At 42.2% G+C, this 27,972-nt stretch overlaps 1 protein-coding gene across 1 annotated transcript; it reads right to left on the reverse strand.

Moving 5' to 3' along the window:
- Positions 1-4,341: 4,341 nt before the first annotated feature.
- Positions 4,342-27,972, reverse strand: LOC117830456 (muscarinic acetylcholine receptor M3). Its single transcript, XM_034708590.1, has 4 exons — positions 27,931-27,972; positions 8,432-8,727; positions 5,208-5,890; positions 4,342-4,951 (listed from the first exon to the last, which is right to left on the reverse strand). Exons 1-4 carry the CDS (start codon positions 27,931-27,933, stop codon positions 4,530-4,532), a joined length of 1,404 nt encoding a protein of 467 aa, XP_034564481.1. The 5' UTR covers positions 27,934-27,972; the 3' UTR covers positions 4,342-4,529.

Consider the following 27,972-nt stretch of genomic DNA (forward strand, 5'->3'; position numbering starts at 1 on the left):
GGAGAGAGAGTTACAGCTTGTTTTCCTCCCCCTTCCCTGTCTTACCCATCTCCTCTTCCTCCCCCCACCTTCTCATCCTCTCCATCTGCTGAACGTGACGCAGGCTGATAGAGAGTGGGAGAGACGAAGAGAGGGAGAGCAAGAGAGAGAGAGAGAGAGAGAGAGAGAGAGAGTGAGAGAGAGAGAGAGAGAGAGAGAGAGGGAGAGAGAGAGAGGGAGAGGGAGACATAGAGAGGAGGGAGGGAGCTGAGCATGCTGGGAAAATTGGCAAACAGACCTTGGAGGAATAAAGATGCAGCTCCTGTACATATCAAGATACTGCATTACCCAGAGTGCTCAGCGTGGGAAAGGTCTGTGTCACAGTCATTGGTTGTGATTGTAAATCACATTCTGAACTGAGGAGGGGTTCCTCATATAAACACACTGAAGGATCATTTATCTAAAAACACCAACACGCCTGTTTTATGTAAAATATTCTGAAGTAGAGATTTAACACATAAACCATGTTCATGGATTATATCATTATATGGATGTCCTGTCTTCAGTCCCAAAATACATTTACATATCTGTAACAGCTCTTAGTGTATGTTTTAACATCTGTAAGGAATAAATACGAGACAAAGATCAGGATCGTCCAGAATAATTCTGCAGTTTATTTCAGAAATATGTAATACTGTGTTTACAGCATCTGTAACTGAAAATATGAAATATAGTAATGTATTATCCACCAGAGGGAGCTGTTGTCCTTTAGTTTCACCGACACGGTGAGAAGTGAAACACAACATGTGAGAGAAATATTTTCATGATTCAATGTTTATTTCATTGATATCAAACCACCATGTAGACAGAGACGTCACTGCTCACATTCACTGACTGACTGAAATCTAAACTGATGAGGTTGTCTGCCATGACCATGTGGCATTACACAGGTGACATTAACACTCTACTGACCCTGTTTAACTGTTTTTAACTCACTTCATTTAATCCATCCCAACATTAATGTTACACCAAAACACCCTTCAAACACATGTGACAACATGTGAAGACTGAGACCACATGTGAAGACACGTGACCACATGGCATCATGTGACAACATGTTGGGACTTGTTATGAGATGTGATGATATGTGATGACACACAGTGGTGGACAAAATACACGGCTCGTTAACTTCAGTCAGAGTGTAGATCCTCCTGTTCAAACATTACTCCAATCCAAGTGAAAGTTGTTCAGTCAGATTATGACTTGAGTTAAGTAGTTAAACTTCTGCATTGAATCGACGAAGGTCGGCATAGCTGCCATACCTGCACAGAGGCCTACACACATATCTGACACGCGCCTGCTCCAAAATGTAATGTGGACAGCAAGCCCTGTGATTGGTCTACTCAGTGGCACTGTATTTCCTTGATTTACAGCACTTCCGGGATCCCCACTCATCGGCCGGACATTGGCCGTGTATTTCATCTCCTCCTCTCTATTCTTCATGTAATCATGTCTGTATGATAAACAGCAACATGTATCAGCTGTAGATTAACAGAACACGCTCTGAATCTCTGTGGAAAAGTAAACAGAGATCGTAGCGGGGCCAGAAGCAAGCAACCGACTATCAGAGAGACCACACTGCCCTCAAGTGTTTTGGGGGAGTATTGCTGCGCGACACGGACACATCGACGCACAATTATGTAGTGCTTCTTCAGAAGTAGAAACCAGCCTTTAAAGTCCTGGAGTGCTTGCTTTTAAAAATACTGAAGTATTCAAAGTACTTTTTAAAATATCTCTAAATATATTTTCACAAAGCATGAGGTCAGTTAAGAATGCATGGGTGAACATTCTGCTTCGTTCTGTTTCTCTAGAAAACATGATTTCATATCTAAAAAGTCTACCATGAAATATAAACTAAGTTACTACAAGCACAGACAAGTTTCCAATGTTCCTCTGAAATCAAAGCAGTGTGTCAGCTCCAGACCTCCACATGCTTTCTCAGGTTAGATGCTGATGTTTTGGAGGCTGTGATGAAGTTTGTGTGGTAAGCAGATCAGAGATTTACAACAATACAAACAATCACTCTTTATTTCAAAAGCTCAAACGTGGGTTTAAAATATGGCCGTGGTGCTCAGGTAGAGAATCATCATCCTTCTCAGTCATAGCCATCATCACCACGACTACATGAACGACTGATCTGAAGAACGTTTGATCTACTGACAGGTACGGCTACACCACTGAGACAAACCAAACACAAGGACACCAACAGTTTACGGTCTTTGGGATCTAATTTCAGAGAAGAAGACTCATCAGCTGACTTCAAAGATAAAGTAGAGAGTAACTAGAGCACTGATAGAAATGTAGAGGAGTCAAAAGGATGAGATTTGTCAAAAAATAATAATCAAGTAAAATACAGATACTCAAAACATGTACTTGAGTACATTTACTCTGTTACTCTCCAATGACACATGAGAACATGTAAAGACATGTGGTGACGTCATGACGATGTGCGACGACCTGTGATGATTTGTGACGTTGTGATGGCATGTACCACCGCTTCCTCTCTCTCTTATTCTCCTCTATCCCTCTTTCCAGACCCAACTCGGTCGAGGCAGATGTCTGTCTAACATGAGTCTGGTTCTGCTCGATGTTTCTGCCTGTTAAAGGAAGTTCTTCCTCTCCACTGTAACTAGCTAAATACTGTGAGGTGCAATGCTCATGGTGGATTAAGGTGGGGTCAGACTGAGTCTTATCCTGTCTTGGTGTTGGGTCTCTGTTCATAATTTGACATAGAGTGGTCTAGACCTGCTCTGTTTGTAAAAGAGTCTTGAGATAATGTTTGTTGTGATTTTGCACTATACAAATAAAGATTGATTGATTGATTGATTGATTGAAGATATTTGACAGCATGTAATGACATGTGAAGACATGTGAAGACAAGTGAAGACATGTGGAGACATGTGGAGACATGATCACATAGGATGATGAGTGATGTTGTGAACACGTCAGGTTGTGTTGATCATTCCCCTTCACATTATTTATGTACAGGTAATCAGAGTCAGTGTTACAGGGTTTCCATCAGCACGTTTATTCAAACCCTACTACACTTCACAATAAACATGTCACACTGACCCCCTGACTCACCTGAGGGACCCCAACTGAGGAATCTGACCCTGCCAGTGGTTTGTAGTGACCTGCTTCCTGGATTTTCAGATTCTTGATTCTACCAGTGTTACTGTCAGACATCATCCGCCTCAAACACCTGCACAGACTTTGTATTTGTGTGGCACACTAACAGGATACTGAGTCAGTTTAAATCTGGATTCATCTATGATGAACAAACTGGACAAACAGAGCTCAAACTGCTGTGGTCTAAATCCAAACTTGCACATTCTGTTCACACCAGTGTGGGTAAATATGAAATAATATCAAAGATTAAATGTAAAACAGATCTGAAAATAAAACTGTACATCTCATCAGAAATGCTGACTCCATGAAATGACCTAAATGACTCCTCTCTGTCAGTTTATACCAGCCGTCAGCTGACTGTCAGGTTATCATTCATGTGACAGCCGGGATCCAACTGTCACCATGCTTTTATTTTGAAAAGGCTCTCACAACTTAACTTCACAAACCTTTAGTGCTCCATGTTTACACAAGAACATCTTGAAATAAATCTGTAATGGGACTGATATCTATGAGTCCAAACATGGCCTAACCTGTAAGAACAAGATACATTCTTGTTCTGTTCCTGTTTGTGGATCTGTACCTGTAAAATGGAATAAATATATTCAAAAGTCATCATGAGAGTTTATCATGTGACTGTGACTGTATCCCCTGAGGACCACAAATGTTCATAGTGAAATCATGAAAATACTGCCAGTCATTCCTGAGCTGTTGTGTCATTGAATGAAATGGTTCATTGACGGCTCTGATGACTGGGATGTCATCACAGTGGATTGCGTTCCTTCTGCTTTTGCTCTCCATAGACAGACTGTTTTTTCCTGAAGACGCCAAAACCTGCGGACCCCGAGAACAGATTGTGTAGACTCAGTGTAAAGAGGGCGGCTGTGGCTCAGTGGGTAGAGTCATTTGACGGTTCGATCCCAGCTCCTCCATCACATGCTGAAGTGTCCTTGAGCAAGACACTGAACTCCAAACTCCTCCCTCTGTAGCTCAGCGGTGTGTGAATGTGTATGAATGCAATTAACACTGATGGTCCCTTACTATAGCAGCCTCTACCATCAGTGAGTAAATGTGGTGTGAATGGGTGAACGAGTCGTGTAAAAGTGCTTTGAGTGCTCAGAAAGACTAGAAAAGAGTTATATAAGTACAAGTCCATTTTCCATTTACCATGTACTGACTGACAGAGCAGCTTCAGGTCCCTCTGATGGCTTTTGAGATCTTCCCATTCGGCTGGATGAATTTGGTTTTACAGATTGAGTTCAGGATCTTTTCATCTGACATTTAAAGTTTTCATGCTGCATTCACACTCTGATTAAGGATCAGGAAATGCTTCACTCTCACTCTCACTCAGTTGACATGGGGTCCTATTTTTTTAAAGTGGCGTTTTTCCTCTGCTGGAACTGAGGCTTGTTCTTCTTCTGGTTCCACTGACACATCAAGATGTCCCTGAAGGTCGTCCTGAAGGTCTTGTTGCACAGAGCGTAGCACATGGGGTTCACCGTGCTGTTGACGTAGCACAGCCAGTATCCCAGCGCCCACAGCGTCTCTGGGATGCAGTCCTGACAGAAGGTGTTGACCAGCACCATGATGTTGTACGGTAACCAGGTGGTGATGAAGGCAAACAGGATGGCGCTCAGCGTCCGCGCCGCCTTTTTATCATTGGCCTTCTTCTCATTGGCCTTCTTCTCATTAGCCTTCTTGTCGTTCTTTCGCTTGTTAATCTCCGTCTTAGCCTTGGAGGCGAGACGTTTGGCCATTGCAGGGTCCTTGGCTGCAGCTGATTGGTCTGCCGGTGGGGGAGATGACTGTTTATCCTTGTTATTCTTCTTTTTGGATTTCATTTCTGTAGATAGATAGATAGATAGATAGATAGATAGATAGATAGATAGATAGATAGATAGATAGATAGATAGATAGATAGATAGATAGATAGATAGATAGATAGATAGATAGATATTATTATTATTATTATTATTATTATCATTATATATTTTAAGATATATATTCTGTTATTAAAAGAATTGATGGGTGGGATGTCAGACCTGTTGCTCCATCTGCCTCCTCCTCCTCCTCTTCGTTGTTGTTGAGGCTGTCACAGCTGCTGTGCTCAGCCTCGCCTGCAGTGGTTGTGGTGGTGTTGATGGACTTCTTGGAGGCATGTCGACCCGGCAGCAGTGATGAACACTTGAAACAGAAGGCTGCACACCGTCCTCCTCCTCCTCCTCCTCCACCTTCTCCTCCTCCTGGCATGCTGGCACTGTCCTTGGTCTGGTTCAGTTCGTAGCTGCTGCTGCTCTGAGCACTCATCTGGCGCTGCATGGCGGAGGAATCGTTCTGATTGTTGGCTGCTGCATCTCCTCCACCACGTGCACCTTGAGGCTGAGCCTTGCCTGATTTGTTTCCTGCCCCGGATCCTTTCAGACCTTGGAACTCTTTGGCACGCTTCTCTGTCTCCTGGAAGATCTTCCAGAACAGGAAGGCCATGATGGTGACCGGCAGGTAGAAGGCAGCGATGGCCGTACAGAAGGTGATGATGGGCTCTGACAGGAACTGGATGTAGCACTCATTGGGTTGGACTGTCCTCTCGCCAACAATGTACTGATAAAAGAGGATGGCAGGAGCCCAGAGGATAAAAGAGATGGACCAGGCTAAGCAGATCATCGTCATGGCTCGTTTTGTGGTACGCTTGGCCCGGTAGGTTAAAGGTCGGGTCACAGAGAAATACCTGCAACAAAGATGGCAACAATGACTATGTTACAAAGAACTTTAATATCCCAAATCTAATCACAAGGATTAAGAAGCTCGTTTTTGTGTTTACATGCAAACAACATATTACCATTTCAAACTAAGGATGAGCCTGTGTCTGTATACTGTGTCTGTATACTGTGTGTGTATACTGTGACTGTATACTGTGACAGTATACTGTGACTATACTGTGACTATACTGTGTCTGTATACTGTGACTGTATACTGTGTCTGTATACTGTGTGTGTATACTGTGACTGTATACTGTGACAGTATACTGTGACTATACTGTGTCTGTATACTGTGACTGTATACTGTGTCTGTATACTGTGTGTGTATACTGTGACTGTATACTGTGACAGTATACTGTGACTATACTGTGTCTGTATACTGTGTCTGTATACTGTGTCTGTATACTGTGACTGAATACTGTGTCTGTATACTGTGACTGTATACTGTGTCTGTATACTGTGACTGAATACTGTGTCTGTATACTGTGTCTGTATACTGTGACTGTATACTGTGACTGTATACTGTGACTGAATACTGTGTCTGTATACTGTGTCTGTATACTGTGACTGTATACTGTGTCTGTATACTGTGACTGTATACTGTTACTGTATGCTGTCTTCATGCTGTGACTATGACTGTATACTGTGTCTGCATGCTGTGACTGTGACTGCATGCTGTGACTGTGTCTGCATGCTGTGACTGTATACTGTGTAATCATGCTCTGACTGTGACTGTATGCTGTGACTTCATGCTGTGACTGTGACTGTGACTGTATGCTGTGACTGTAACTCTGACTGTGACTCTGACTGTATACTGTGTATTCATGCTGTGACTGTAACTCTGACTGTATGCTGTGACTGCATGCTGTGACTGTGACTGTATACTGTTATCATGCTGTGACTGTGACTGTGACTGTATACTATGTATGCATGCTGTGACTGTGACTGTATACTGTTATCATGCTGTGACTGTGACTGTGACTGTATACTATGTATGCATGCTGTGACTGTGACTGTGACTGTATACTATGTAATCATGCTGTGACTGTGACTGTATACTGTTATCATGCTGTGACTGTGACTGTATACTATGTAATCATGCTGTGACTGTATACTGTGCCTGCATGCTGTGACTGTGGCTGTGACTCTGACTATACTTTCTGCATGCTGGGACTGTGAATGGATACTGTGTATTCATGCTGTAACTGTATACTGTGTCTGTATGCTGTGGCTGGATACTGTGTCTGCATGCTGTGACTGTGACTATGACTGTGTACTGTGTCTGCATGCTGTGACTGTATACTGTGACTGCATGCTGTGACTGTATACTGTGTCTGCATGCTGTGACTGTATACTGTGTCTGCATGCTGTGACTGTATACTGTGTCTGCATGCTGTGACTGTGACTGTAAACTGTGACTGAATGCTATGACTGTATACTGTGTCTGTATACTTTGACGGTATTCTTTGACTGTATGCTGTGACTGTATACTGTGACTGTATGCTGTGACAGTGACTGCATGCTGTGTCTTTATACTGTGACTGTGACTGTGTACTGTGTCTGCATGCTATGACTGTGACTATGACTGTGTACTGTGTCTGCATGCTATGACTGTGACTATGACTGTATACTGTGACTGCATGCTGTGACTGTGACTGTATACTATGTATGCATGCTGTGACTGTGACTGTATACTATGTAATCATGCTGTGACTGTATACTGTGTCTGTATGCTGTGGCTGGATACTGTGTCTGCATGCTGTGACTGTGACTATGACTGTGTACTGTCTGCATGCTGTGACTGTATACTGTGACTGCATGCTGTGACTGTGACTATGACTGTGACTTTGAATGTTTACTGTGTCTTTGTCTGCATGCTGTGACTGTACGCTGTTTCTTCATGCTGTGACTGTATACTGTAACTGTATGCTATGACTGTATGATGTGACTGACTGTATGCAATGTCTGCATGCTGTGACTGTATACTGTGACTGTATACTTTGTATTCATGCTGTGACTGTATACTGTAACTGTATGCTATGTCTGCATGCTGTGACTGTATACTGCAACTGTATACTTTGTATTCATGCTGTGACTGTATACTGTGACTGTATACTGTAACTGTATGCTATGACTGTATGATGTGACTGACTGTATGCAATGTCTGCATGCTGTGACTGTATACTGTGACTGTATACTTTGTATTCATGCTGTGACTGTATACTGTGACTGTATACTGAGTGTATGCTGTGATTGTGACTGTACGCTCTGACTGTGACTGTATGCTTTAGTATGACCGTATACTGTGTCTTTGTATGCTGTAACTGTATTCTGTGACTGTGACTGTATAGTGTGTCTTTTGACTGCATGCTGTGGCTCTGTGCTTTGACTGTATGCTGTGACTGTATGATTTTAGTATGACTGTATACTGTGTCTTTGACTGTATGCTGTGACTGTGACTGTATGCGGTGACAGTAATTTTTTTTCTCAAAATATGCCATGCTGTCTACCTGTCAAAGCTGATTACAAGCAGGTTCATGACCGAGGCATTACTGGCCACATAGTCTATAGCAAGCCAGAGGTCACAGACGACGGGGCCCAGAGCCCACTGATCCATGATGATGTAAGTGGTGTACAGGTTCATGGACAGTGTCCCGATGGTCAGGTCTGCAAATGCCAGGCTGAGCAGGTAATAGTTATTCACTGTCTTTAGGGCCTTGTTTATTTTAAAGGACACCAACACCAGGATGTTTCCAACCACAGTGACCAGAGAAAGCGACCCAGTTAGGAATGCAATGATGATCACCTGAAGAGAAAAATGATAAAGATCCAGAGAGGATGGTTAGGTTCTTCATCAGGAAACTGATTACAGATTTTAACTACAAACCGCTGACATGTTGTTTAATCTTGATCTTTTTAGGGAGCCTTTTTAACATCTGCCAAGTGACTACAGATGTAAACTAGCCTTATGGCTAACTCTGACATATTTACAGAAGTGTTAATTAATATGCATGGTTCTTTTAAATAATAAATAAAATTAAATAAAAATAATAAATAAATCAGACTTCACTGTTTGCCCTGTGAGTATGAAGCCCCACCCTGACCCCTCACCCAAGATGCCTCAAGACAAACACTGCAAGAACAGCTCTTTATTGTCCAGGTTATAAAGTTGGGTAACACTTTACAATAAGGGTCCCTTAATTAGCATTAGTTAATGCATTATTAAGGATTAATTAACAGATTAAAAATAGTTTAATAATTATTATAATGTATTACCTAACTTTAACTAACACATAAGTTAATGCATTAATAAGCAGTTAATTAATGTCCACTGCTCAGAGTTAATTAAACATTGTTAAGCATTAATAAAAGTTACAAAACTTAATTAGTTAACCATTAGTAAATGCTCTCTGGACCCTTATTGTAAGGTGTAACACATGCATCACTTAGGTAACACATTATGAATTCTAAACTGCCTCATAAGCATTACTTATAATGTTATCTGAGATTATCTGTTTTATTCTGTTTTAAATAAAATGTGTTGCTTCAACTACATTTCAACTAATTTTGGTTCAGCGTATGTGTTACCTAAGGGATACATGTGTTACACTTTACAATAAGGGTCCAGACAGCATTCACTAATGGTTAATTAAGGTTAAGTAATGCTTATGAGGCAGTTTAGCACTTATGTGTTACCTAAGTGATGCATGTATTACACTTTACAATAAGGGTCCAGAAAGCATTTACTAATGGTTAACTAATTAAGTTTTGTAACTTTTATTAATGCTTAATAATGTATTAATTAACTCTGAGCAGTGGACATTAATTGACTGCTTATTAATGCATTAACTAATGTGTTAGTCACATTAGATTAGATTATTAAAACATTATTAAACTGTTAATTAATGCTTAATAATGCATTAACTAATGCTAATTAAGGGACCCTTATTGTAAAGTGTTACCTAAAGTTGTGTTTTTGATCAGTCAACAGGGCACTGGCGGCCTTCAATTAGAATCAGAATATATTTATTTGCCTCATCTCTGTTTGTCCTATCATAGGTACTGTCTTTTTCTAACGTCGTTTGGTGTTTCACCATAGGAATTGCCTCTGCGTGACCTACCATGGAAGCTCCAATGACAGCACGTCTGTCAGTGACAGAGAGGTCAGACTGTGCTAGCGCCCCTCATTTTAGGAAAGCTGACTTGAGTCCCAGGTCAGTCTCGCAAATATATTCACAGACAACCTGTAAAGGATCACGTCGCTGAACACTGCTCTGGATTTACTTAGTAAGTCTTCATAAGATGTGGGATTTAACGTTACATAGGACATACAAGCACAGCGTCCGGGTTAAGGCAAGCTGCTCCACCCGCTGCCCTGTATTTTCTTACAGAGGTACTGATGCCTGTGTAACTTTATACCCTTCAGTTAACACATTAAAGGTGACATATCATACAAAATCGACTTTTTAATAGTTTTCTACCTGCAATATGTTTCCCTGGCATGTCTACAAACCCTCCGAGAATGAAAAAAATTAATTCTGCTCCTGTTCTGATTTCTCCACCGTTCTGTAAATGTGTGTGAAACCAGCCGTTTCAGACTTCAGTGTTTTTGTTACGTCACAACAATATCCGGTCTGTCACAGAGTCAGAGCTCGGAGCTTGTTCAGCCCATAGACTGTATAAAATAATACTGAATCCCTCCTCTGTTTTTCATTCCCTGCACACATGTATGCTAACAAGGAGCTTAGGAGGGAGGCATGCTAGTTGTAGGCTGTCTTAATAAACACAAAGGTCGGTTTTACTCCCCACGTCTGCAGATTTGAAGATCTAGTGGATGATTTTTATTTATCATGGATAAGTGCTAGTGCTAGTTAGCATAGCCACATAGCTACATGTTAGTAGCTGTGTACCAAGACACACATTGACATACTGACAAATAAAACAACAAGTAACACTAAATCTGTGACCAATCCTTCAGAAAGGTCCTGCTGCCTTTCTGGCAGAGGTCGGTTTTACTCCCCACGTCTGCAGATTTGAAGATCTAGTGGATGATTTTTATTTATCATGGATAAGTGCTAGCGCTAGTTAGCATAGCCACATAGCTACATGTTCTTAGCTGTACCAAGACACACGTCGACATACTGATAAATAAAACAACAAGAAACACTAAATCTGTGACCAATGGTTCAGAAAGGTCCTGCTGCAGGCGCCTCTCCGTCAGGATCGGATTCTGGATCAGATTCAGAGGGTTGAAGTAACGCGATCTGTGAGCAGCCGTGTATATTCAGCCAACATGTAAACATTAGATCAACGTGCTGGAGAGCTGAGGCCACATCCGCTTCCTGAGGGGGCGTGGTCAGAGAGAAAACAGACCGTTCTGAGCAGGGCTGAAAAAAGAGGGCTTTTCAGGCAGACCAAAATCGGATTTCAAAGTGTTTTTTTGAGCATAAACTTTAAAGACATGTTTTGGGGACCTCTTAGACCAATATATTATAAGGCAAGCCACTTTAAGGCAAGCCCTGAGTATTCTTATCCACAGGCGCGTAACAGCGTGCCATACAGATTCATATCAGCAGATATATTTCCCTTTCTAGTCACAATGTCTTTGACCAAGACCCCAGCCAAAGGGACGGAACGAAGGACAGAGAGGCTGCATACCGCTTGTGTATTCAATCTCGGGCAGGGACCCTCACCCAATGTGTATAGCATGCATTGGCACTAATCACCTCCAAGCATTGGAGGAGGACCCTCAGTCATGTTCCCACTGTGCATCCATGCCATTAAAAATCCTGGAAAGGATACTGAGAGTGGCTGTTACCAACAGTCAGTTACATGTCTGTCAGGAGCCATACCCAAAGCCAACACCAGCACCCATAAGCTGGGAGCCAAAATGGACTGGGTGGCAATAATGGAAACTGAGTCCCCAGTTAGGCCTCATAGCACCAGCTCAGAGCAGCCAGGATCAGCTGGGTCCATCATATACAAACAGCAGGTTACAGAGCCTTTCTGTGGTTGAATCATGTGAATAGTATTCAGTTACTTTGTGCTTTAATCATTACTGAGTATGCTGCATAACTATAAAGTTTGCAGGTTTAGTTTAATATGAATAATTCTGCTGTACTTTGTTGTCCTGTTACCTTCTGACACAGTGATCATCTTAAAGTCCTGTTACCTTCTGACACAGTGATCATCTTAAAGTCCTGTTACCTTCTGACACAGTGATCATCTTAAAGTCCTGTTACCTTCTGACACAGTGATCATCTTAAAGTCCTGTTACCTTCTGACACAGTGATCATCTTAAAGTCCTGTTACCTTCTGACACAGTGATCATCTTAAAGTCCTGTTACCTTCTGACACAGTGATCATCTTAAAGTCCTGTTACCTTCTGACACAGTGATCATCTTAAAGTCCTGTTACCTTCAGACACAGTGATCATCTTAAAGTTCTGTTACCTTCTGACACAGTGATCTTATCTTAAAGTCCTGTTACCTTCTGACACAGTGATCTTATCTTAAAGTCCTGTTACCTTCTGACACAGTGATCTTATCTTAAAGTCCTGTTACCTTCTGACACAGTTATCATCTTAAAGTCCTGTTACCTTCTGACACAGTGATCATCTTAAAGTCCTGTTACCTTCTGACACAGTGATCATCTTAAAGTCCTGTTACCTTCTGACACAGTGATCATCTTAAAGTCCTGTTACCTTCTGACACAGTGATCATCTTAAAGTCCTGTTACCTTCTGACACAGTGATCATCTTAAAGTCCTGTTACCTTCTGACACAGTGATCATCTTAAAGTCCTGTTACCTTCTGACACAGTGATCATCTTAAAGTCCTGTTACCTTCTGACACAGTGATCATCTTAAAGTCCTGTTACCTTCTGACACAGTGATCATCTTAAAGTCCTGTTACCTTCTGACACAGTGATCATCTTAAAGTCCTGTTACCTTCAGACACAGTGATCATCTTAAAGTTCTGTTACCTTCTGACACAGTGATCTTATCTTAAAGTCCTGTTACCTTCTGACACAGTGATCTTATCTTAAAGTCCTGTTACCTTCTGACACAGTGATCTTATCTTAAAGTCCTGTTACCTTCTGACACAGTTATCATCTTAAAGTCCTGTTACCTTCTGACACAGTGATCATCTTAAAGTCCTGTTACCTTCTGACACAGTGATCATCTTAAAGTCCTGTTACCTTCTGACACAGTGATCATCTTAAAGTCCTGTTACCTTCTGACACAGTGATCATCTTAAAGTCCTGTTACCTTCTGACACAGTGATCATCTTAAAGTCCTGTTACCTTCTGACACAGTGATCATCTTAATGCCCTGTTACCTTCTGACACAGTGATCATCTTAAAGTCCTGTTACCTTCTGACACAGTGATCATCTTAATGCCCTGTTACCTTCTGACACAGTGATCATCTTAATGCCCTGTTGTAGTCAACATGGATCACTGATATGTGGCTGTTTGTACATCCATAATCCATGAGTATTTCTGATCAATAAGATCTTTTAATTGGTCGGGAGTCTGTATATGGTGTTTTATTTTGAAATTGGCAGAGGTTGCATGCGATCCTCGTGCCTGACTTCCTGTCCAGGTAGTTCTTTTATGTGTAGATTGGTGCGTGCTGGGCGTGGGCTCCGTCAAAATAGACTTGGCGCATATCTCTGGCGGAGCGTTGCGGGGGCATGCTCCCGAGACAGAGCTTAGACGTGCCGTGTGTAAACATGAGCATTGACTACAATGGGAATGTAACGCGACACTGTGCATCCAGTGTAAATTGGGGGGAAGGCAGAGCACGGCTCCGGGGTCCAGACGGAGCCGTTTGTCTAAACTCTGAGCTGTTTAGGGAAAGCTAGTGAACCGGTCCTGAGGAAATGAGCGGAAACTAAGCCACGGCTCGATGTTTCCCCAAATTCAACATCATTGGAAAATAAAGAATGACACATGCTGTCATCTTCAGCGGCAGACAGGGACACACGAGCACGGTGACACAAAGAGCAGAGAGACAGCTATACAGACAGATCACAGACAGTACGTGATTACCAAACAGGCTAACAGCTAAAGAGACGCAGAGAGGAGTTCACACTGACGTCAGGAGATTGTCTGAGCAGGAAAGGAGGAGTTTTGTTGAACATGTGTGGGCGTGTTTCTTTATGATTGGTTAAATATTTATGTAGTAATAAATATCCAAGCTAGCCCTGCCCACTTTAACCTAGTGTCAGAATGTTATAAAAAACTGACTGATAATATTTAAAAATTGATTAAAGTTCAGTTCTAATGTATTTATATATATATAATGGTATGAACATGTGATTATAAATATCATAGGTAGAACGTTTTAGTTGGTTTGGGTTAGCAGAGGCTATGATGCAGGGGTCACCAACTCACCAGTGAGCTGCGTCTAAAATTTGTTCATAAAAGAACAAGCCAAAACATGGGTGAGGGAATGCTTAACAAATCAAAATATCAACATGGCAGAGATGTCGTGTTGATAATTGATAATGCTCCATGACATTCTGGTGTCTAAGAAGTTTTACTCAAACCAAGGGATGCAAAGAATGAATCGAGTATTGTCAAGTGGGACAAACATCATGTGGTCTTATATTTGGTTCAGCTATCAGGGAGGTGTTTTAAGTTTAAAGCATGTTTCATGTGAATGAGCTGTTAAAGGTGTTGCGCACAGGTGGGGGGGGGGGGGGGGGGGGCGCTCAGCTGGCGGCTGTGTGTCAGGTCTCCGTGAGCGCTTTTTAAAGAGGATCAATACACAAATTCTGCCACGGACATGTGTTGATAACTTTAAACAGGACATTTCGGCCTTTAGATACAAAGCCTGTTTGGAATTGCTAGAACGCTTTGTTTTGCAGACCAGCAACATCAGAGCCATCTGGGATTTTCTGCAGCTGGACTGATTATGACCCGGTTGCGCTCCCGGCTGACACCTGACCGAATACACATGTTTATTTTTCTCAATAAGAACGAGTAGACAGAAAACTGGACACTGTGAGTCTGAAGTACATTTATGTTAGTATTATGAGCCTTCACTTTATAAGACTATGTCTGCAGATAATTTTTTTCTGAGTTTGATCGTTGATCAATGTTACAATGTTATTTAGCAGACGCTTTTATCCAAAGCAACATACATACGAGAACAAGAACAACACAAGCAAAGATCTAGACAAGAGGAAACAAGATCAGTAAGAGTAACAAAGTGCTTCAAGTCACTTTGGGTGCAGGTACTGCCAAGCAGTGTAAAGGCAATGAACAAAAGTAAATCAGGATTTTTTTTTTTTTTTTTTTTAAATAAGGAACATCTACAAAGAGGCAACCAAACCATTTAAGACCACAATAATGACCAAAGTACCAAGTGCTGGGTCACTCAAGAGCTGAACACAGATTCCCAGAGTAGAGCAGGACAGTGTGAGTCAACTGTAGCTGGAAGACATGATCTGCCACTGGGGACAACAGTGGAGAACAATCTAGCTAAGTGCATAGTGCTTCCTATAGAGCTGGTTCTTTAGCTGTCTTTGGAAAGTAGAGAGGGACTCTGCAGATCGAATGGAGTTGGCCAGTTCATTCCACCATTTAGGGACAACAGAGGAGAAGAGTCGAGCTAGTGATTTTGAGGCTTTATGTGCTGGAAGCACTAGGCACTTTTCAGAGGCTGAGCGTAGCAGGCGAGAAGGGCAGTAGACCTGGATGAGGGGTTCCAGGTAAACTGGAGCAGTTTTGGTGACTGCTTTGTAAGTGATGATTAGAGTTTTGTATCTGATGCGAGCTGCAACTGGAAGCCAGTGTAGCGAAATGAGCAGGGGTGTGACATGAGCTGTCTTAGGCTGGTTGAAGACCAGACGTGCTGCTGTGTTCTGGATCATTTGCAGAGGTTTAACTGTGCATTCAGGGAGGCCTGCCAGTAGAGTGTTGCAGTAGTCAATGCGTGACATTACAAGAGCTTGAACCAGGAGCTGTGTTGCGTGTTCTGTCAGGTAGGGTCTGATCCTCTTGATGTTATAGAGGGAAAAACGGCAGGACCGAGCAATGGAGGCAACATGAACCCTGAAGGTTAGCTGGTCATCGATCATGACACCCAGATTTCGGGCAGACCTAGTGGGTATGAGATTTTGAGACTGGATATTGATCTGTGGGTCCATAGTGGGACTGGCTGGAATGATAATAAGCTGTAGGCTGTGGGTAACGTTCCCTCGTCCATTTAGAAATGTCAGCAAGGCAGGATGAGATCCGAGCTGAGACAGTTGTGTCGTCAGGTGGAAAAGACAGTGACAGTGACGGTGACAGTGATCAGTGTGTTAAACATGTTGTACCCGTATTCAATACCGTCAGTTATATTCATTTTGTCCCTGTAGAACAAATAATTTAGGGGAAACAACGTAGGCTGTTTGGCATTGTTTTTGACGTAAGAAAGCTCAATGTTTTTTATTGATTCATCGATAATTGATCGTTAACATTTCCAAAAATTGATCACGGAAACAATACTTCAAATTTACATCCCTACTCAAACCTGATCTTACTGGTCATAAAATTCTTCCACTTGCTCCCATTACTAAACCCAACTGAATCAGTTTCTTGTTGACACAGAAAAGTACAGTGGGGTATGCACAGCAGCTCTGAAGGTTGCCAGCCTGTTTGGTTCTGCCTATCTCTGTGAATCAGCGTTCTCTGACATGAACTTCATCAAGAACAAACACAGAACACGTCTCAATGATGCTCATCTGGAAGACTCACTCAGAGTTGCAGTGTCGATTTACACACCATATTATAATACACTGTTGAACAGCATGCAATGCCTGTCTTCCCACACAGAACAAAGAAACAGATATCAGATGTTGTCAGGGGCAACATGGCAGTGCCGTGGCAAAGCTGAATCAAAATATTGAAAAGTTGTGTTCAAAACCAAAGTGAGTTCATGAAATGTAACAGATATAATTTTGTTAAAAATGCTGCAGATTTGGTCATCATACATGGAGCAGCATAGTTCATGATTTGTTAAGTTGAACAAAATTCTAGAAAACTAGAAAGATTATGGCGCTCCAACAAAACAACTGAAACCTTCTCACTTTGGAAAGATAGTCTTAATAAATATAGGAAGGCCCTGCAGCATGCTCGAGCTGCCTATTACTCCTCTCTAATAGAAGAGAATAAAAACAACCCTAGGTTCCTCTTCAGATGTATACCTAGACTGTTGTTCACCCATTGACCTTCCTGAACTGGTTTCAACAGTTTCTCCAGCTAAACCAGGGGTATTCAACTAAAATCACAAGAGATCCAGTTAGGGAAAATTTCTTGAAGCAAAGGTCCGATACATCATAATGTCTAACTATGTAGTGTGATATACTGTATCTGCATTTAATAATACCTGACTGTCAACTTACATTAATTCAGTGCAATTCAAAAACTTTTGAAAAAAATACTTACACCTTTAATAAGGTGCACTTATTGATCACACAGGATTGAACAGAAGAATGATCAATGGTGTACTCTGGCTGCTTTGAGGGGTAGGGGTGAGGAACATAGAACAGTCCTCCTTTTCAGACCTGATACCTAAAATTTGGGATTCATTTAAACATATCAAAGCAGAGGGGGGTCTGGGGGTCCTCCCCCAGGACACTTTGAGGATTTAACTCTTAATTCCTTGAATTCTGGTGAATATTGATGTGACCCAAACCGGTGGCAGACAGGGGTCCCAATCATTCAGGACTCACTTCAGATCTGAGTGTGTCTGTTTGTTAAAAACCTTCATGTTTTGTTTCATAATGGCGTTTCAGGTTGACTCTTTTAATAAGTGCCACGGTTTCTGAACATGAGATACGCTGGTTTAGCTCTCCCAGTGGGAAGTATGAACAGAAATGAGTCCGTCCAGTCTGAATAAAATGCTCTATTTTCACTGCAGACTTTTCTTTTATGGAGAGGGACACTAGTTCCTTATTTTCTAAACTTTCTCCAGCGTAGTCGTCTGTATCGCTCCATTTCTCCGTCTCACTCCTCTGTTTATCTCTCTTTTTTTCTCTAACTTTATCGCTTTCTTTTTCTTTCTCCCGTCTTTTCACGTGTAACTTGCCTCTAAGTCTCTCATCTGTCTGATCTGTATAGTCACAATGTTTAATGCCTGGAATGCACAGATTTGATTGGCTGAGTAGTATCACGTGGGATGGCTTAACTCGCATGCAATTGGTCCGTACGTTTCCTCCGCCGGTAAACCACTACTGTAAAGACTACAAAAGCTGCGCCGGTTAAAACAAAAGCGCCCCGTCAGATTGTATATCAGAACCCTCAGTTTTGGCTGTCGGTCCGGGTCCATAGGGGACGGCTTCTGGGTCCGGACCCGGACCGCGGTCCGCCAGTTAGTGACCCCTGAGCTAAACCATCGAACTGTCTTTTAGACCCAATCCCAACTAAGCTGCTAAAAGAAGCAGTTCTTTACTCAGTATGATTAATATGTCTTTACTGACAGGCTATGTACCTCAATCATTTAAAGTAGCTGTAATTAAACCTCTCCTTAAAAAGCCCACTCTTGATTCAGGCTCCTTATCTAACTATAGACCGATATCTAACCTCCCCTTTATCTCTAAAATCCTGGAGAAAGTGGTGTCAGTTCAGCTCTGGGACTTTCTTAAGAGCAACAGTTTGTTTGAGGACTTTCAGTCGGGGTTTAGAGCCCACCATAGCACAGAGACTGCACTGTTAAAAGTAACCAATGATCTACTAATGGCCTCAGACAGTGGTCTTCTTTCCGTACTTGTTTTATTAGATCTTAGTGCTGCATTCGATACGATTGACCATCAAATCCTGTTACAGAGATTAGAGTGACTAATTGGTATTACAGGAACTGCTTTAGCTTTAAATCGTACCTAACAGATCGATCTGAGTTCGTTCACGTAAATGAAAAGTCCTCAGTGCACACCAGGGTTAGACATGGAGTTCCACAAGGATCAGTGCTAGGACCAATTCTTTTCACCTTATATATGCTTCCTCTAGGTAACATCATGAGGAAACACTCAATTAATTTTCATTGTTATGCTGATGACACTCAGCTCTATCTATCAGTAAAGCCAGAAGAAACCAATCAGTTATCTAAATTAGGAGCTTGTCTTAAAGACATAAAGACCTGGATGACCAGAAATGTCTTACTGCTAAACTCAGGAAAAACTGAAGTGATTGTTATTGGCCCCAAACACCTCAGAGAGACTTTTTCTAATAATATAAGTACCTTAGACAGCATTAGTCTGGCATCCATTACCTCTGCTAGGAATCTAGGAGTCCTATTTGATCAAGATTTATCCCTTAACTCCCAAATTCAGCAAATCTCAAGGTCAGCCTATTTTCACTTGCGCAATATTTCTAAAATTAGACACTTCCTGTCTCAGAGCGACGCAGAAAAACTAGTCCATGCATTTGTTACCTCCAGGTTAGATTACTGTAACTCCCTCTTATCAGGCTGCCCCAATAAGTCTCTAAAGATTCTTCAGCTAGTTCAAAACGCTGCAGCTCGAGTATTGACTAAAACTAGGAAGAGGGAGCACATCTCTCCAGTGTTAGCTTCTCTTCACTGACTCCCAATAAAATGTAGAATAGAATTTAAAATCCTTCTTTTAACCTACAAAGCCCTTAAAAATCAGGCACCCTCGTATCTTAAAGAGCTCATAGTGCCCTATTACCCCTCTAGAACTCTACGCTCCCAACATGCAGGCTTGCTGGTCATACCTAAAGTCTCTAAAGTTAGTATGGGAGGTAGAACCTTCCGTTATCAGGGCCCTCTCCTTTGGAATCATCTACCAGTCAGGGTCCGGGAGGCAGACACCCTCTCTACTTTTAAGAGTAGGCTTCAAGCTTTCCTTTTTGACAAAGCTTATAGTTAGAGCTGGATCAGGTTTGGACCAGCTCTTAGTTATGCTGCTATAGGCTAAGACTGCCAAGGGAACTAGCACACTGACGCACTGGGATCCTATCTCACCCCCTTCCCCCCAACCCCCTCATCACTTACTTTAACTCTCCCTGTCCCATTAAAGTTACTAACCATAGACCTTTCTGGAGTCCCTGAGCTCCCTTGTTTCGTAGGTTCCTCTGAGCTGCAGTAGACGTCCTCCTGCTGTGGACGTTCCAGACTCCAGCTGATACGGATGTGCTGGACTCCAGCGGCAACAGCTACTACTACTCGTCTCATCACTATCACCGCTCCCTCTCTCTCTTATTCTCCTCTATCCCTCTTTCCAGACCCAACTCGGTCTCAGCAGATGTCTGTCTAACATGAGTCTGGTTCTGCTCGATGTTTCTGCCTGTTAAAAGGAAGTTTTTCCTCACCACTGTAACTAGCTAAATACTGTGAGGTGCAATGCTCATGATGGATTAAGGTGGGGTCAGACTGAGTCTTACCCTGTCTTGGTGTTGGGTCTCTGTTCATAATTTGACATAGTGTGGTCTAGACCTGCTCTGTTTGTAAAAGAGTCTTGAGATAACGTTTGTTGTGATTTTGCACTATACAGATAAAGATTGATTGATTGATAAAATTAATAGAAATAAAGTGTTGGATATTGATATTATCTGTTTCCCACCTTGTTAAGTCATTGTTGATAAGTATTGTGAGAAATCATTAACGTGATCAGTGTCTTCAATAGATGAGTATCATTTATCAATAATAATAATACTGCTAAAGGCAAACTGAGCAAATTTGTTATTTCAGAAGAGAGTATCAAACTGGTTGCCCCTCATATGACTCAAAACCAAGGAAGTAGCTCTCAGTTTAAAAAAAGGTGGTGATGTAGAAGTAGAGAAATATAGAAAGAAATACAGTTTTATTTCCTATTTTTGCAGACTAACTCGTTGTGGTCTCTGCAGGATCATAAACGCTCTGTTATTACAGCTGAGTATTTAATGCAGATACCTGCATGATTAATTCATCATGAATAATAACAGGAGCTCTCTGGGAGTCAGATGGTGAAGCAGATATCATTTCCTCTGTTGTTTTAAAGAGGGTAAAGTGATTAATTGGTTGAAACAGCTCTCATGGCGTCCTCAGAGTCAGAGTTTATCTTGGAACAGAAAGATAAGCTCCTGCTTCAAATGAGCCGTTAAATCCCTGGAGCTTTGAGCGGCCATGTGAAGAGAGAGCTCACTGTTTGTCTGATGGTTATCATTCCTCGCTACTGAAGGCCTGGAATTCACTGAGCCAGGCCTCAGGTTACCCAACAGGCTCTGCTCTGGACTCACCCTGGACTCAGTTTCAGCACAATTGGGTCTTTGGATAACAAATACTGACAGGTACACAGGTGTGACATTGTTTTCATCAGTGGTGTACATTTAAGGCAGAACCACAGATTAACAGAGTTAAACTAATACAATGATAAAGTGTTTGTAGGTGTTTTACCTGCCACACCGTGTGTCCTCCCAGCGGGTCAAACTCATCCTTCGTTAAACTTAACGTCCTGTTAGCTGCAGAATCTGAGACGTTTCCTGCGATTGAGACGTCACTCACATTATGAAGCCACCCACCAACACTGTCTGACAACACCGTCAGCTCCCCGTACAACACACCTGTCAGACAGGTAAACACAACAGAACAGGTTAGACTTTTTTCCTTTAATAATATCATTCTATATATTCTTTATGTTTGTCTTTTCAGAAAGCATTAGTTTCTTTATCCTTTCTCTGAGGGCTCACAGATCCGCTTATTTCATTTATTTAAAGCTTTCACGAAAATAACAAAGATGTTCAAAAGTTATATGCATGTCTCATATTTTGTAAAGATAAGAGTAAAGCAGCAGTTCAGACTGGGATCATGTTTCTGGTCTGAGGTTTGTGGTACCCGGAGGAGAGCTCCCTGTGAGGACGAGGACAGAGTCTGCGCTTGACGTCGGGTTCATGGTGACAGAAAATGATCTGTAAGAAAAGACAAGAAAAGGGACTGAGAGGTGCAGAGGTGAAGCATGAGTGCCATTTTTAAGGTCCTGATCGTTCTTGGCACATTTAATCCGGCTTTTAATCAACATTGTTTGAGTAAAAACTTGACTCTTTATCGTACAGAGGTTTACATTTCCTTCTGTTTACTCAGACTCTGAGTCTTTGATTTTAAACAGGAATAATTCGTCTTTCTCTGGAGCCACAGATTTTCATACAAGTTTCAAGTTTAAGTTTGTCATTTTCCTCATGTGGCTGCAAACATAAAGACCAGTCCTCTTCTCTCTGCCTCAAGTAGTGAAACACAACAAACAGAAAAATGTAAAAAATAAAAAATAATAACCTTACAGAAGCGGTTTGAAATAAATTCAACTTAATCTTTCTACAAGTATTAAATTACTGAAATACAGGACCAAGTAACCAAAGGACGTGAGGGCATTTTGAGGGATGAATTGTGGGGGTCCTGATGGTCATGGGTGTCCTGATGGGTAGGAAAAGTCCTGATAAATGGTTTGGGTTCTTATGAGTTGTGGTGGTGCTGATGGGTTGTAATGTTCCTGATGTGTAGTAGGGGTACTGATTGGTTGTGGTGGTCATAATGGGTGGTAGGGGTCCTGGTGGGTTGTGGTGATCCTGATGGGTTGTGGTGGTACTGTGCTCTGGGTCCTGATGGGTCGTAGGGATTAGGGGTAGGGTTGTGGTGATCCGGATGGGTTGTGATGATCCTGATGGGTTGTGATGATCCTGATGGGTTGTGGTGGTCCTGATGGGTTGTAATCAACCTTAAGTGTGGCATTGATCCTAATGGGTTGTGATGATCCTGAATGGTTGCGATGGTCCTGATGTTTTTGGTAGGGGGCCATAATGGGTTGCGGTGGACCTCATGTGTTAGGGGTCTTGATGGGTTGTAGTGGTCCAGATGGGTTGTAATGGTCCTGATGTGAAGGGGGGGGGGGGGGGGGGGGGGGGGGTTCCTGGTGGGCCATAATACTCCTTGTGAGTGGTAGTTACCCTGATGGGTTGTGGTGGTCCTGCTGGGTGGTAGGGGTCCTGGTGGGTTGTGGTGATCCTGATTGGTTGTGGTGGTACTGATGTGTAGAAGGGGTCCTGTTGGGTTGTGGTTGTCCTGATAGGTTGTGATGGTCCTGGTGAGTTGTGGTGGTACTGATAGGTTGTGATGGTCCTGATAGGTTGTGGTGGTACTGATAGGTTGTGATGGTCCTGATAGGTTGTGGGGGTCCTAATGGGTGGTAAGGGTCCTGGTGGGTAGTAGGGGTCCTTGTAGGTTATGGTGTTCCTGGTGGGTTGTCGTGGTCCTGATGGGTTGTGATGGTCCTAGTGGGTTGTGGTGGTACTGATAGGTTGTGGTGGTACTGATAGGTTGTGGTGATCCTGATGATGGTAGGGGTCCTGGCGGGTCGTGGTGGTCCTTATGGGTTGTAGTGGTCCTGGTGGGTTGTGGTGGTCCTGATGGGTTGTGGTGGTCCCATAGATGGTAATATAAATGGATGTAGTCTCCTTGACGTCACCAATTTGTTTTCGAGGCAGAGTATTGAAGCCGATCAACGGCCATCCCCATAACGGGAAAAGGTAGTCCTGCATGACCTGGAAGACCTGGAAGATGAGGACTGACAGAGAGTTTGACTCTCTGAGGAGAATTCAAACGTTCAGTCCAGCGGCTCTGTGCTTTGCTGGTTCTGGCATAGATTAGCATAGCCTGTAAAGAATAGAAGACATTACTAATACAGGCTGTACTAATTAAAGCCAGAACCATCAGATCCAATGACATCCATCAGATTCATCAGATCCATCATATCCATCAGATTCATCCATCAGATCCGTCAGAAATTTCAGATCCTTTAAATCCATCAGATCCATCAATGACATCCCACCCATTAGAAGACTGGATACATCAGATCCATCACTAACATCAGATTCATCAGAGGGCTGGCTGCATAAGATCCATTAGATTCAGCAGCTTTCTTGTGAACATGTCACCGGTTCTTTCAGGGTTTCAGTCTGAATAAAAAGTAAAGTTGATGTCAGTGCTGTAGACCTGCTGATCATCCTGAAGGGACACAGACCTGTCACAGCAGATTTGAATTCACTGATGATTAAATATACTGAAGCTGATAAAAGGTTTCAACTAGGATTTACCCAGTTCACCGTTTACACCACCGGCAGCTGGTCGCAGTCTAACGGCCATATTCCACCGGATCCGTGTCTGGTCTGTCTCTGATCCGTCACAGCACCGGATCTGATAGGTTTCTATTCTAGTCAATGTGTTAACTTCCACTGGATCCACTCCGTTGTGATCCGGCTGCTTCTCTGATCCGGCAGGTCAGAGTCCTCCGGATCAGATACACAAGACTTCTATTTTTCGCCGGGTGCCGGAGCACGACGCATCAATCTCAACAGAGCAGATGGAGCGGGACAGGAAGTCAGGTTTCACCAAAACAAAATGAAAACATCCGGTTAATTTTCAGAATAAAACACTCCACCAGATAGTAATTCACTGAACTAAAGTCCCGGGGGAGTGTGGACTCAGCTTGTTGGTGAATGAATCTGCTGGAGTGTGTTGTGTTGGTCGTATCATTGCTCTCCACACTATAAAAACTAATCTATTAAATATGTCAGTTTGTGCTCACACCGCTCTCTCTCGTTTTATCACCTGTTCTGATTTTAAACATCCTAACAGATGTGGGCCATGCTTAAGTTCTTTATTTTTCTTTATCAGGCTCTTTTTTTTTTTTTTTGCATCCAGAAATCAAAGCAGCAAATTACAGCAATCCAAATTCAAAGTTCAAAACCTGTTCAGACAAAATACATCAAACAAAACCCAGTGCACTACGCTTAGTTCAGAGGGGAGATCCTCTCTGGGCTGAGGAGAGATCAGTAAGAGAGGACAAAAGGACATGTTTTTAACAGAATCAGAAATATAAATCTGACCAGATAAGGAGATTTTCCTCCTGAGCTGTCACTGTTTCTGATTTTACTCTCTGCATGACTGATCAGTGAAATAAGACTGAAACCACAGTTACATCATCTGATTCTTTTATTCTGAAGCTCTGCACTAACAATGTGAGGAGTTGTTCCTAAACCTGAGTTCAAGCTGTAAAATAGTTCAAATCATTTGAAGAAATCACAGATTTTTAATTCTGCTTCTGTTTGGTTCATTGTTTTTGTAACATCAGAGAAAATACCTTCAATTATTCATCATTATAACTATGTTCAATGACTACAGACGGCACACACTAACACACACTAACACAGGGGTTCCCAAAGTGTGGGTCGGGACCCCCTGGGGGGTTGCCAGACACAAATGGGGGGTTGTGAGATGTCTTCCAGAATGGGGTTTTTTTTTTGTAAGTTATCTAAATACAGTACATTTTACCCACTATAGTAAAAATATCAACAAAAATAGTAACTAAACTTGAAATAAAAATAATAAAATGTAATGAGTTTTCTGTCTTTCTTTTCTCCAGACGACTCCTAAATTGAGGGTTAGTGAACAGTTCATTATCAAAAGCATCAGTAACAGCAGGTTCATTCATAATGGCACAGGAAACGCAGACATGCTCATATAGGTAGGGTCATTTTCAAATATTACTAATATCAAATATTAGTGAAAAAAAACAAGTGGTAGAATAATCTGTTCAACAGTCTGTGATCCCAGAATCTCAAACAGTAAACCTCTTTTTCTGCACACCCTCAGCAGGATGTAAGCGGACAGTGATTCAGTGATTTGGCTGAAATAGTGAGTGTGAATGTGATGCTGTCGTTGGTTTGGGGTGTGTTGTTGGGGTGGGGGACCAAAGAAGAGGAGAGGGATAATTTTGAATTTATAAGTGCTGCATGAGGTTGAGTTCCAGCTCCTGAAACTGTGCTATGAGCATCACTTTCAGATCCTATTTTGAAATGTGTTGGTCTAGATAGAGGGATCAGATGTGGTTTCTTCAATCAATCAATCAATCAATCAATCAATCAATCAATCAATCAATCAATCAATCAATCAATCAATCAATCAATCAATCAATCAATCTTTATTTCTACAAATCCCAACAAATGTTCTCCTCAGACTCTTTTCAAACAGAGTAGGTCTAGACCATACTCTATGTTCTATTATTAAGACCTATTAAGACCTATTAATAGGTCCTATTAAGATTATTTAGCAAGTTACAGTGGCAAGGACAAACTTCCTTTAACAGGCAGAAACCTCCAGCAGGACCAGACTCATGTTCGACACATATCTGCTGAGACCATGTTGGGGTTGGAAAGAGGGAACATGCCTTCATTATTTACCATCAAATTATTTAAACAAACTTTATTTCAGGCTCAACACCAATGTAGAAAAAGTTTTGCACATCAACTTCACAGGACAGGCGTGAAGGAGAGGAGTGAGAAGAAGCTCAGAGAGTTCGAGTTGCAAGAATCCCGAACACTGTCTGACTGGCAAATAAAAAGTTTAATGGCAACGTTTGTGAGGCTCAACACAAATATAACCCAAACTTTCCTTCATGCAGTTTCATGTTCTGCACCAGGCTTCACATTTCAGCTTCATCGATCAGTTATTTTATATCACTACTAAAATTAATCTCTTTCCTTACAAAGCAGGACCACCCTTTATTATTATTATTATTATTTTTATTATTATTATTATTATTATTATTATTATTATTATTATTATAACCATCATCATTAACAGAGAGCTCACATCAATTGACAGTGAACAAGAAAACAAAATAGCTTCAGATTCACCAACAAAACCAGACACAGTAATACAATCTTATAAAAGAATAAAATAAAGAAATACAATCAGATACAATATTAAAGTCATATATAGAAATAACATAAAGTACTTCATCATACAAAATGATAAAATAAAGAAATAAAATCATTGAAATAAAGTAGTAGTGATGAATGCAGACAGGTTATGAAAGAGCTTAAATGAATTTCAGGTGTTGGGGTTGTTGTCTGTGTGTGTGAGCGTGTAACGCGTTTTATATTTGAAATGAGATGAAGATTAAGTTTTCACTCACCGGTCGGCTGTGGTTTCAGTCAGACGAGCTGCGAGATGTTCAGCCTCATGTTTCTGTCTGCAGACTCGGACTGTTCAGACTCCTCCTCTCCTCATGTCTGTGCATCTGTACAAAAAAAAAATCAGTGAGCTGCTTCAGTGACGGGGGGAGGGGGGGTTACAGGGAGGAGAAGATCACACTGTGGCAATCACAGGATGTGAACTCAGTCGTTTTTCAGAAACAGAAACAGTGCACTATGGACCATGCAAGCTCAGGAATCGCTCCCAACATGCAGGCCTGCTGGTCGTACCTCTACTTTTAAGAGTAGGCTTCAAACTTTATTTTTTGATAAAGCTTATAGTTAGAGCTGGATCAGGCTTGGACCAGCTCTTAGTTATGCTGCTATAGGCTTAAGCCCAAGATCCACAGGATGCGTCGCGTTACGTTACGGCTGCGCCGCGCACGTCGCAGCAAATAGGTTCCCATTCAAGTCAATGCTCTAGAGTCCACAGGGCGCGCTGCGGCGCGTCTCAGCTCCGTCTCTGGAGCGTTCCGCCGCGCCGCTCTGCCAGAGATACGCGGGGAGTCTATTTTCGCCGCTCCCCGCGCCCAGCACGCGTCAATCCACACAGAAATGATCGAACTATCCCGGAAGTCAGGCACGAGGATCGTATGCAACATCCGCTCACTTTCAAAATAAACACCATGTGCAAACACAAGATTGTAAATTTCACCACTTCTTCAACATTACGTCATAACCTGTGGCATCGGGCCAGACGTCAGTCTCAAAAGATATCCGACACCATGGACGAGGAAAAGTTTATACTGTGTTGTTCTCGAGCGTTTTGGAGTTCTCGAGGGATCTTGAGTTTCCTGCTCCGGAGTGCGCGCCGCTCCAAACACGCATCCTATGCGTGTCGCAGCCGTAACGCGGCGCACACGCATCCTGTGGATTCCCCGAGTTAGACTGCCGGGGGAACTGGTGCACTGACACACTGGGATCCTATCTCACCCCCTTCCCCCCAACCCCCTCATCACTTACTTTAACTCTCCCTGTCCCATTAAAGTTACTAACCATAGACCTTTCTGGAGTCCCTGAGCTCCCTTGTCTCGTAGG

The sequence above is a fragment of the Notolabrus celidotus genome, chromosome 18, assembly GCF_009762535.1.
Source record: "Notolabrus celidotus isolate fNotCel1 chromosome 18, fNotCel1.pri, whole genome shotgun sequence".
Taxonomy (NCBI): domain Eukaryota; kingdom Metazoa; phylum Chordata; class Actinopteri; order Labriformes; family Labridae; genus Notolabrus; species Notolabrus celidotus.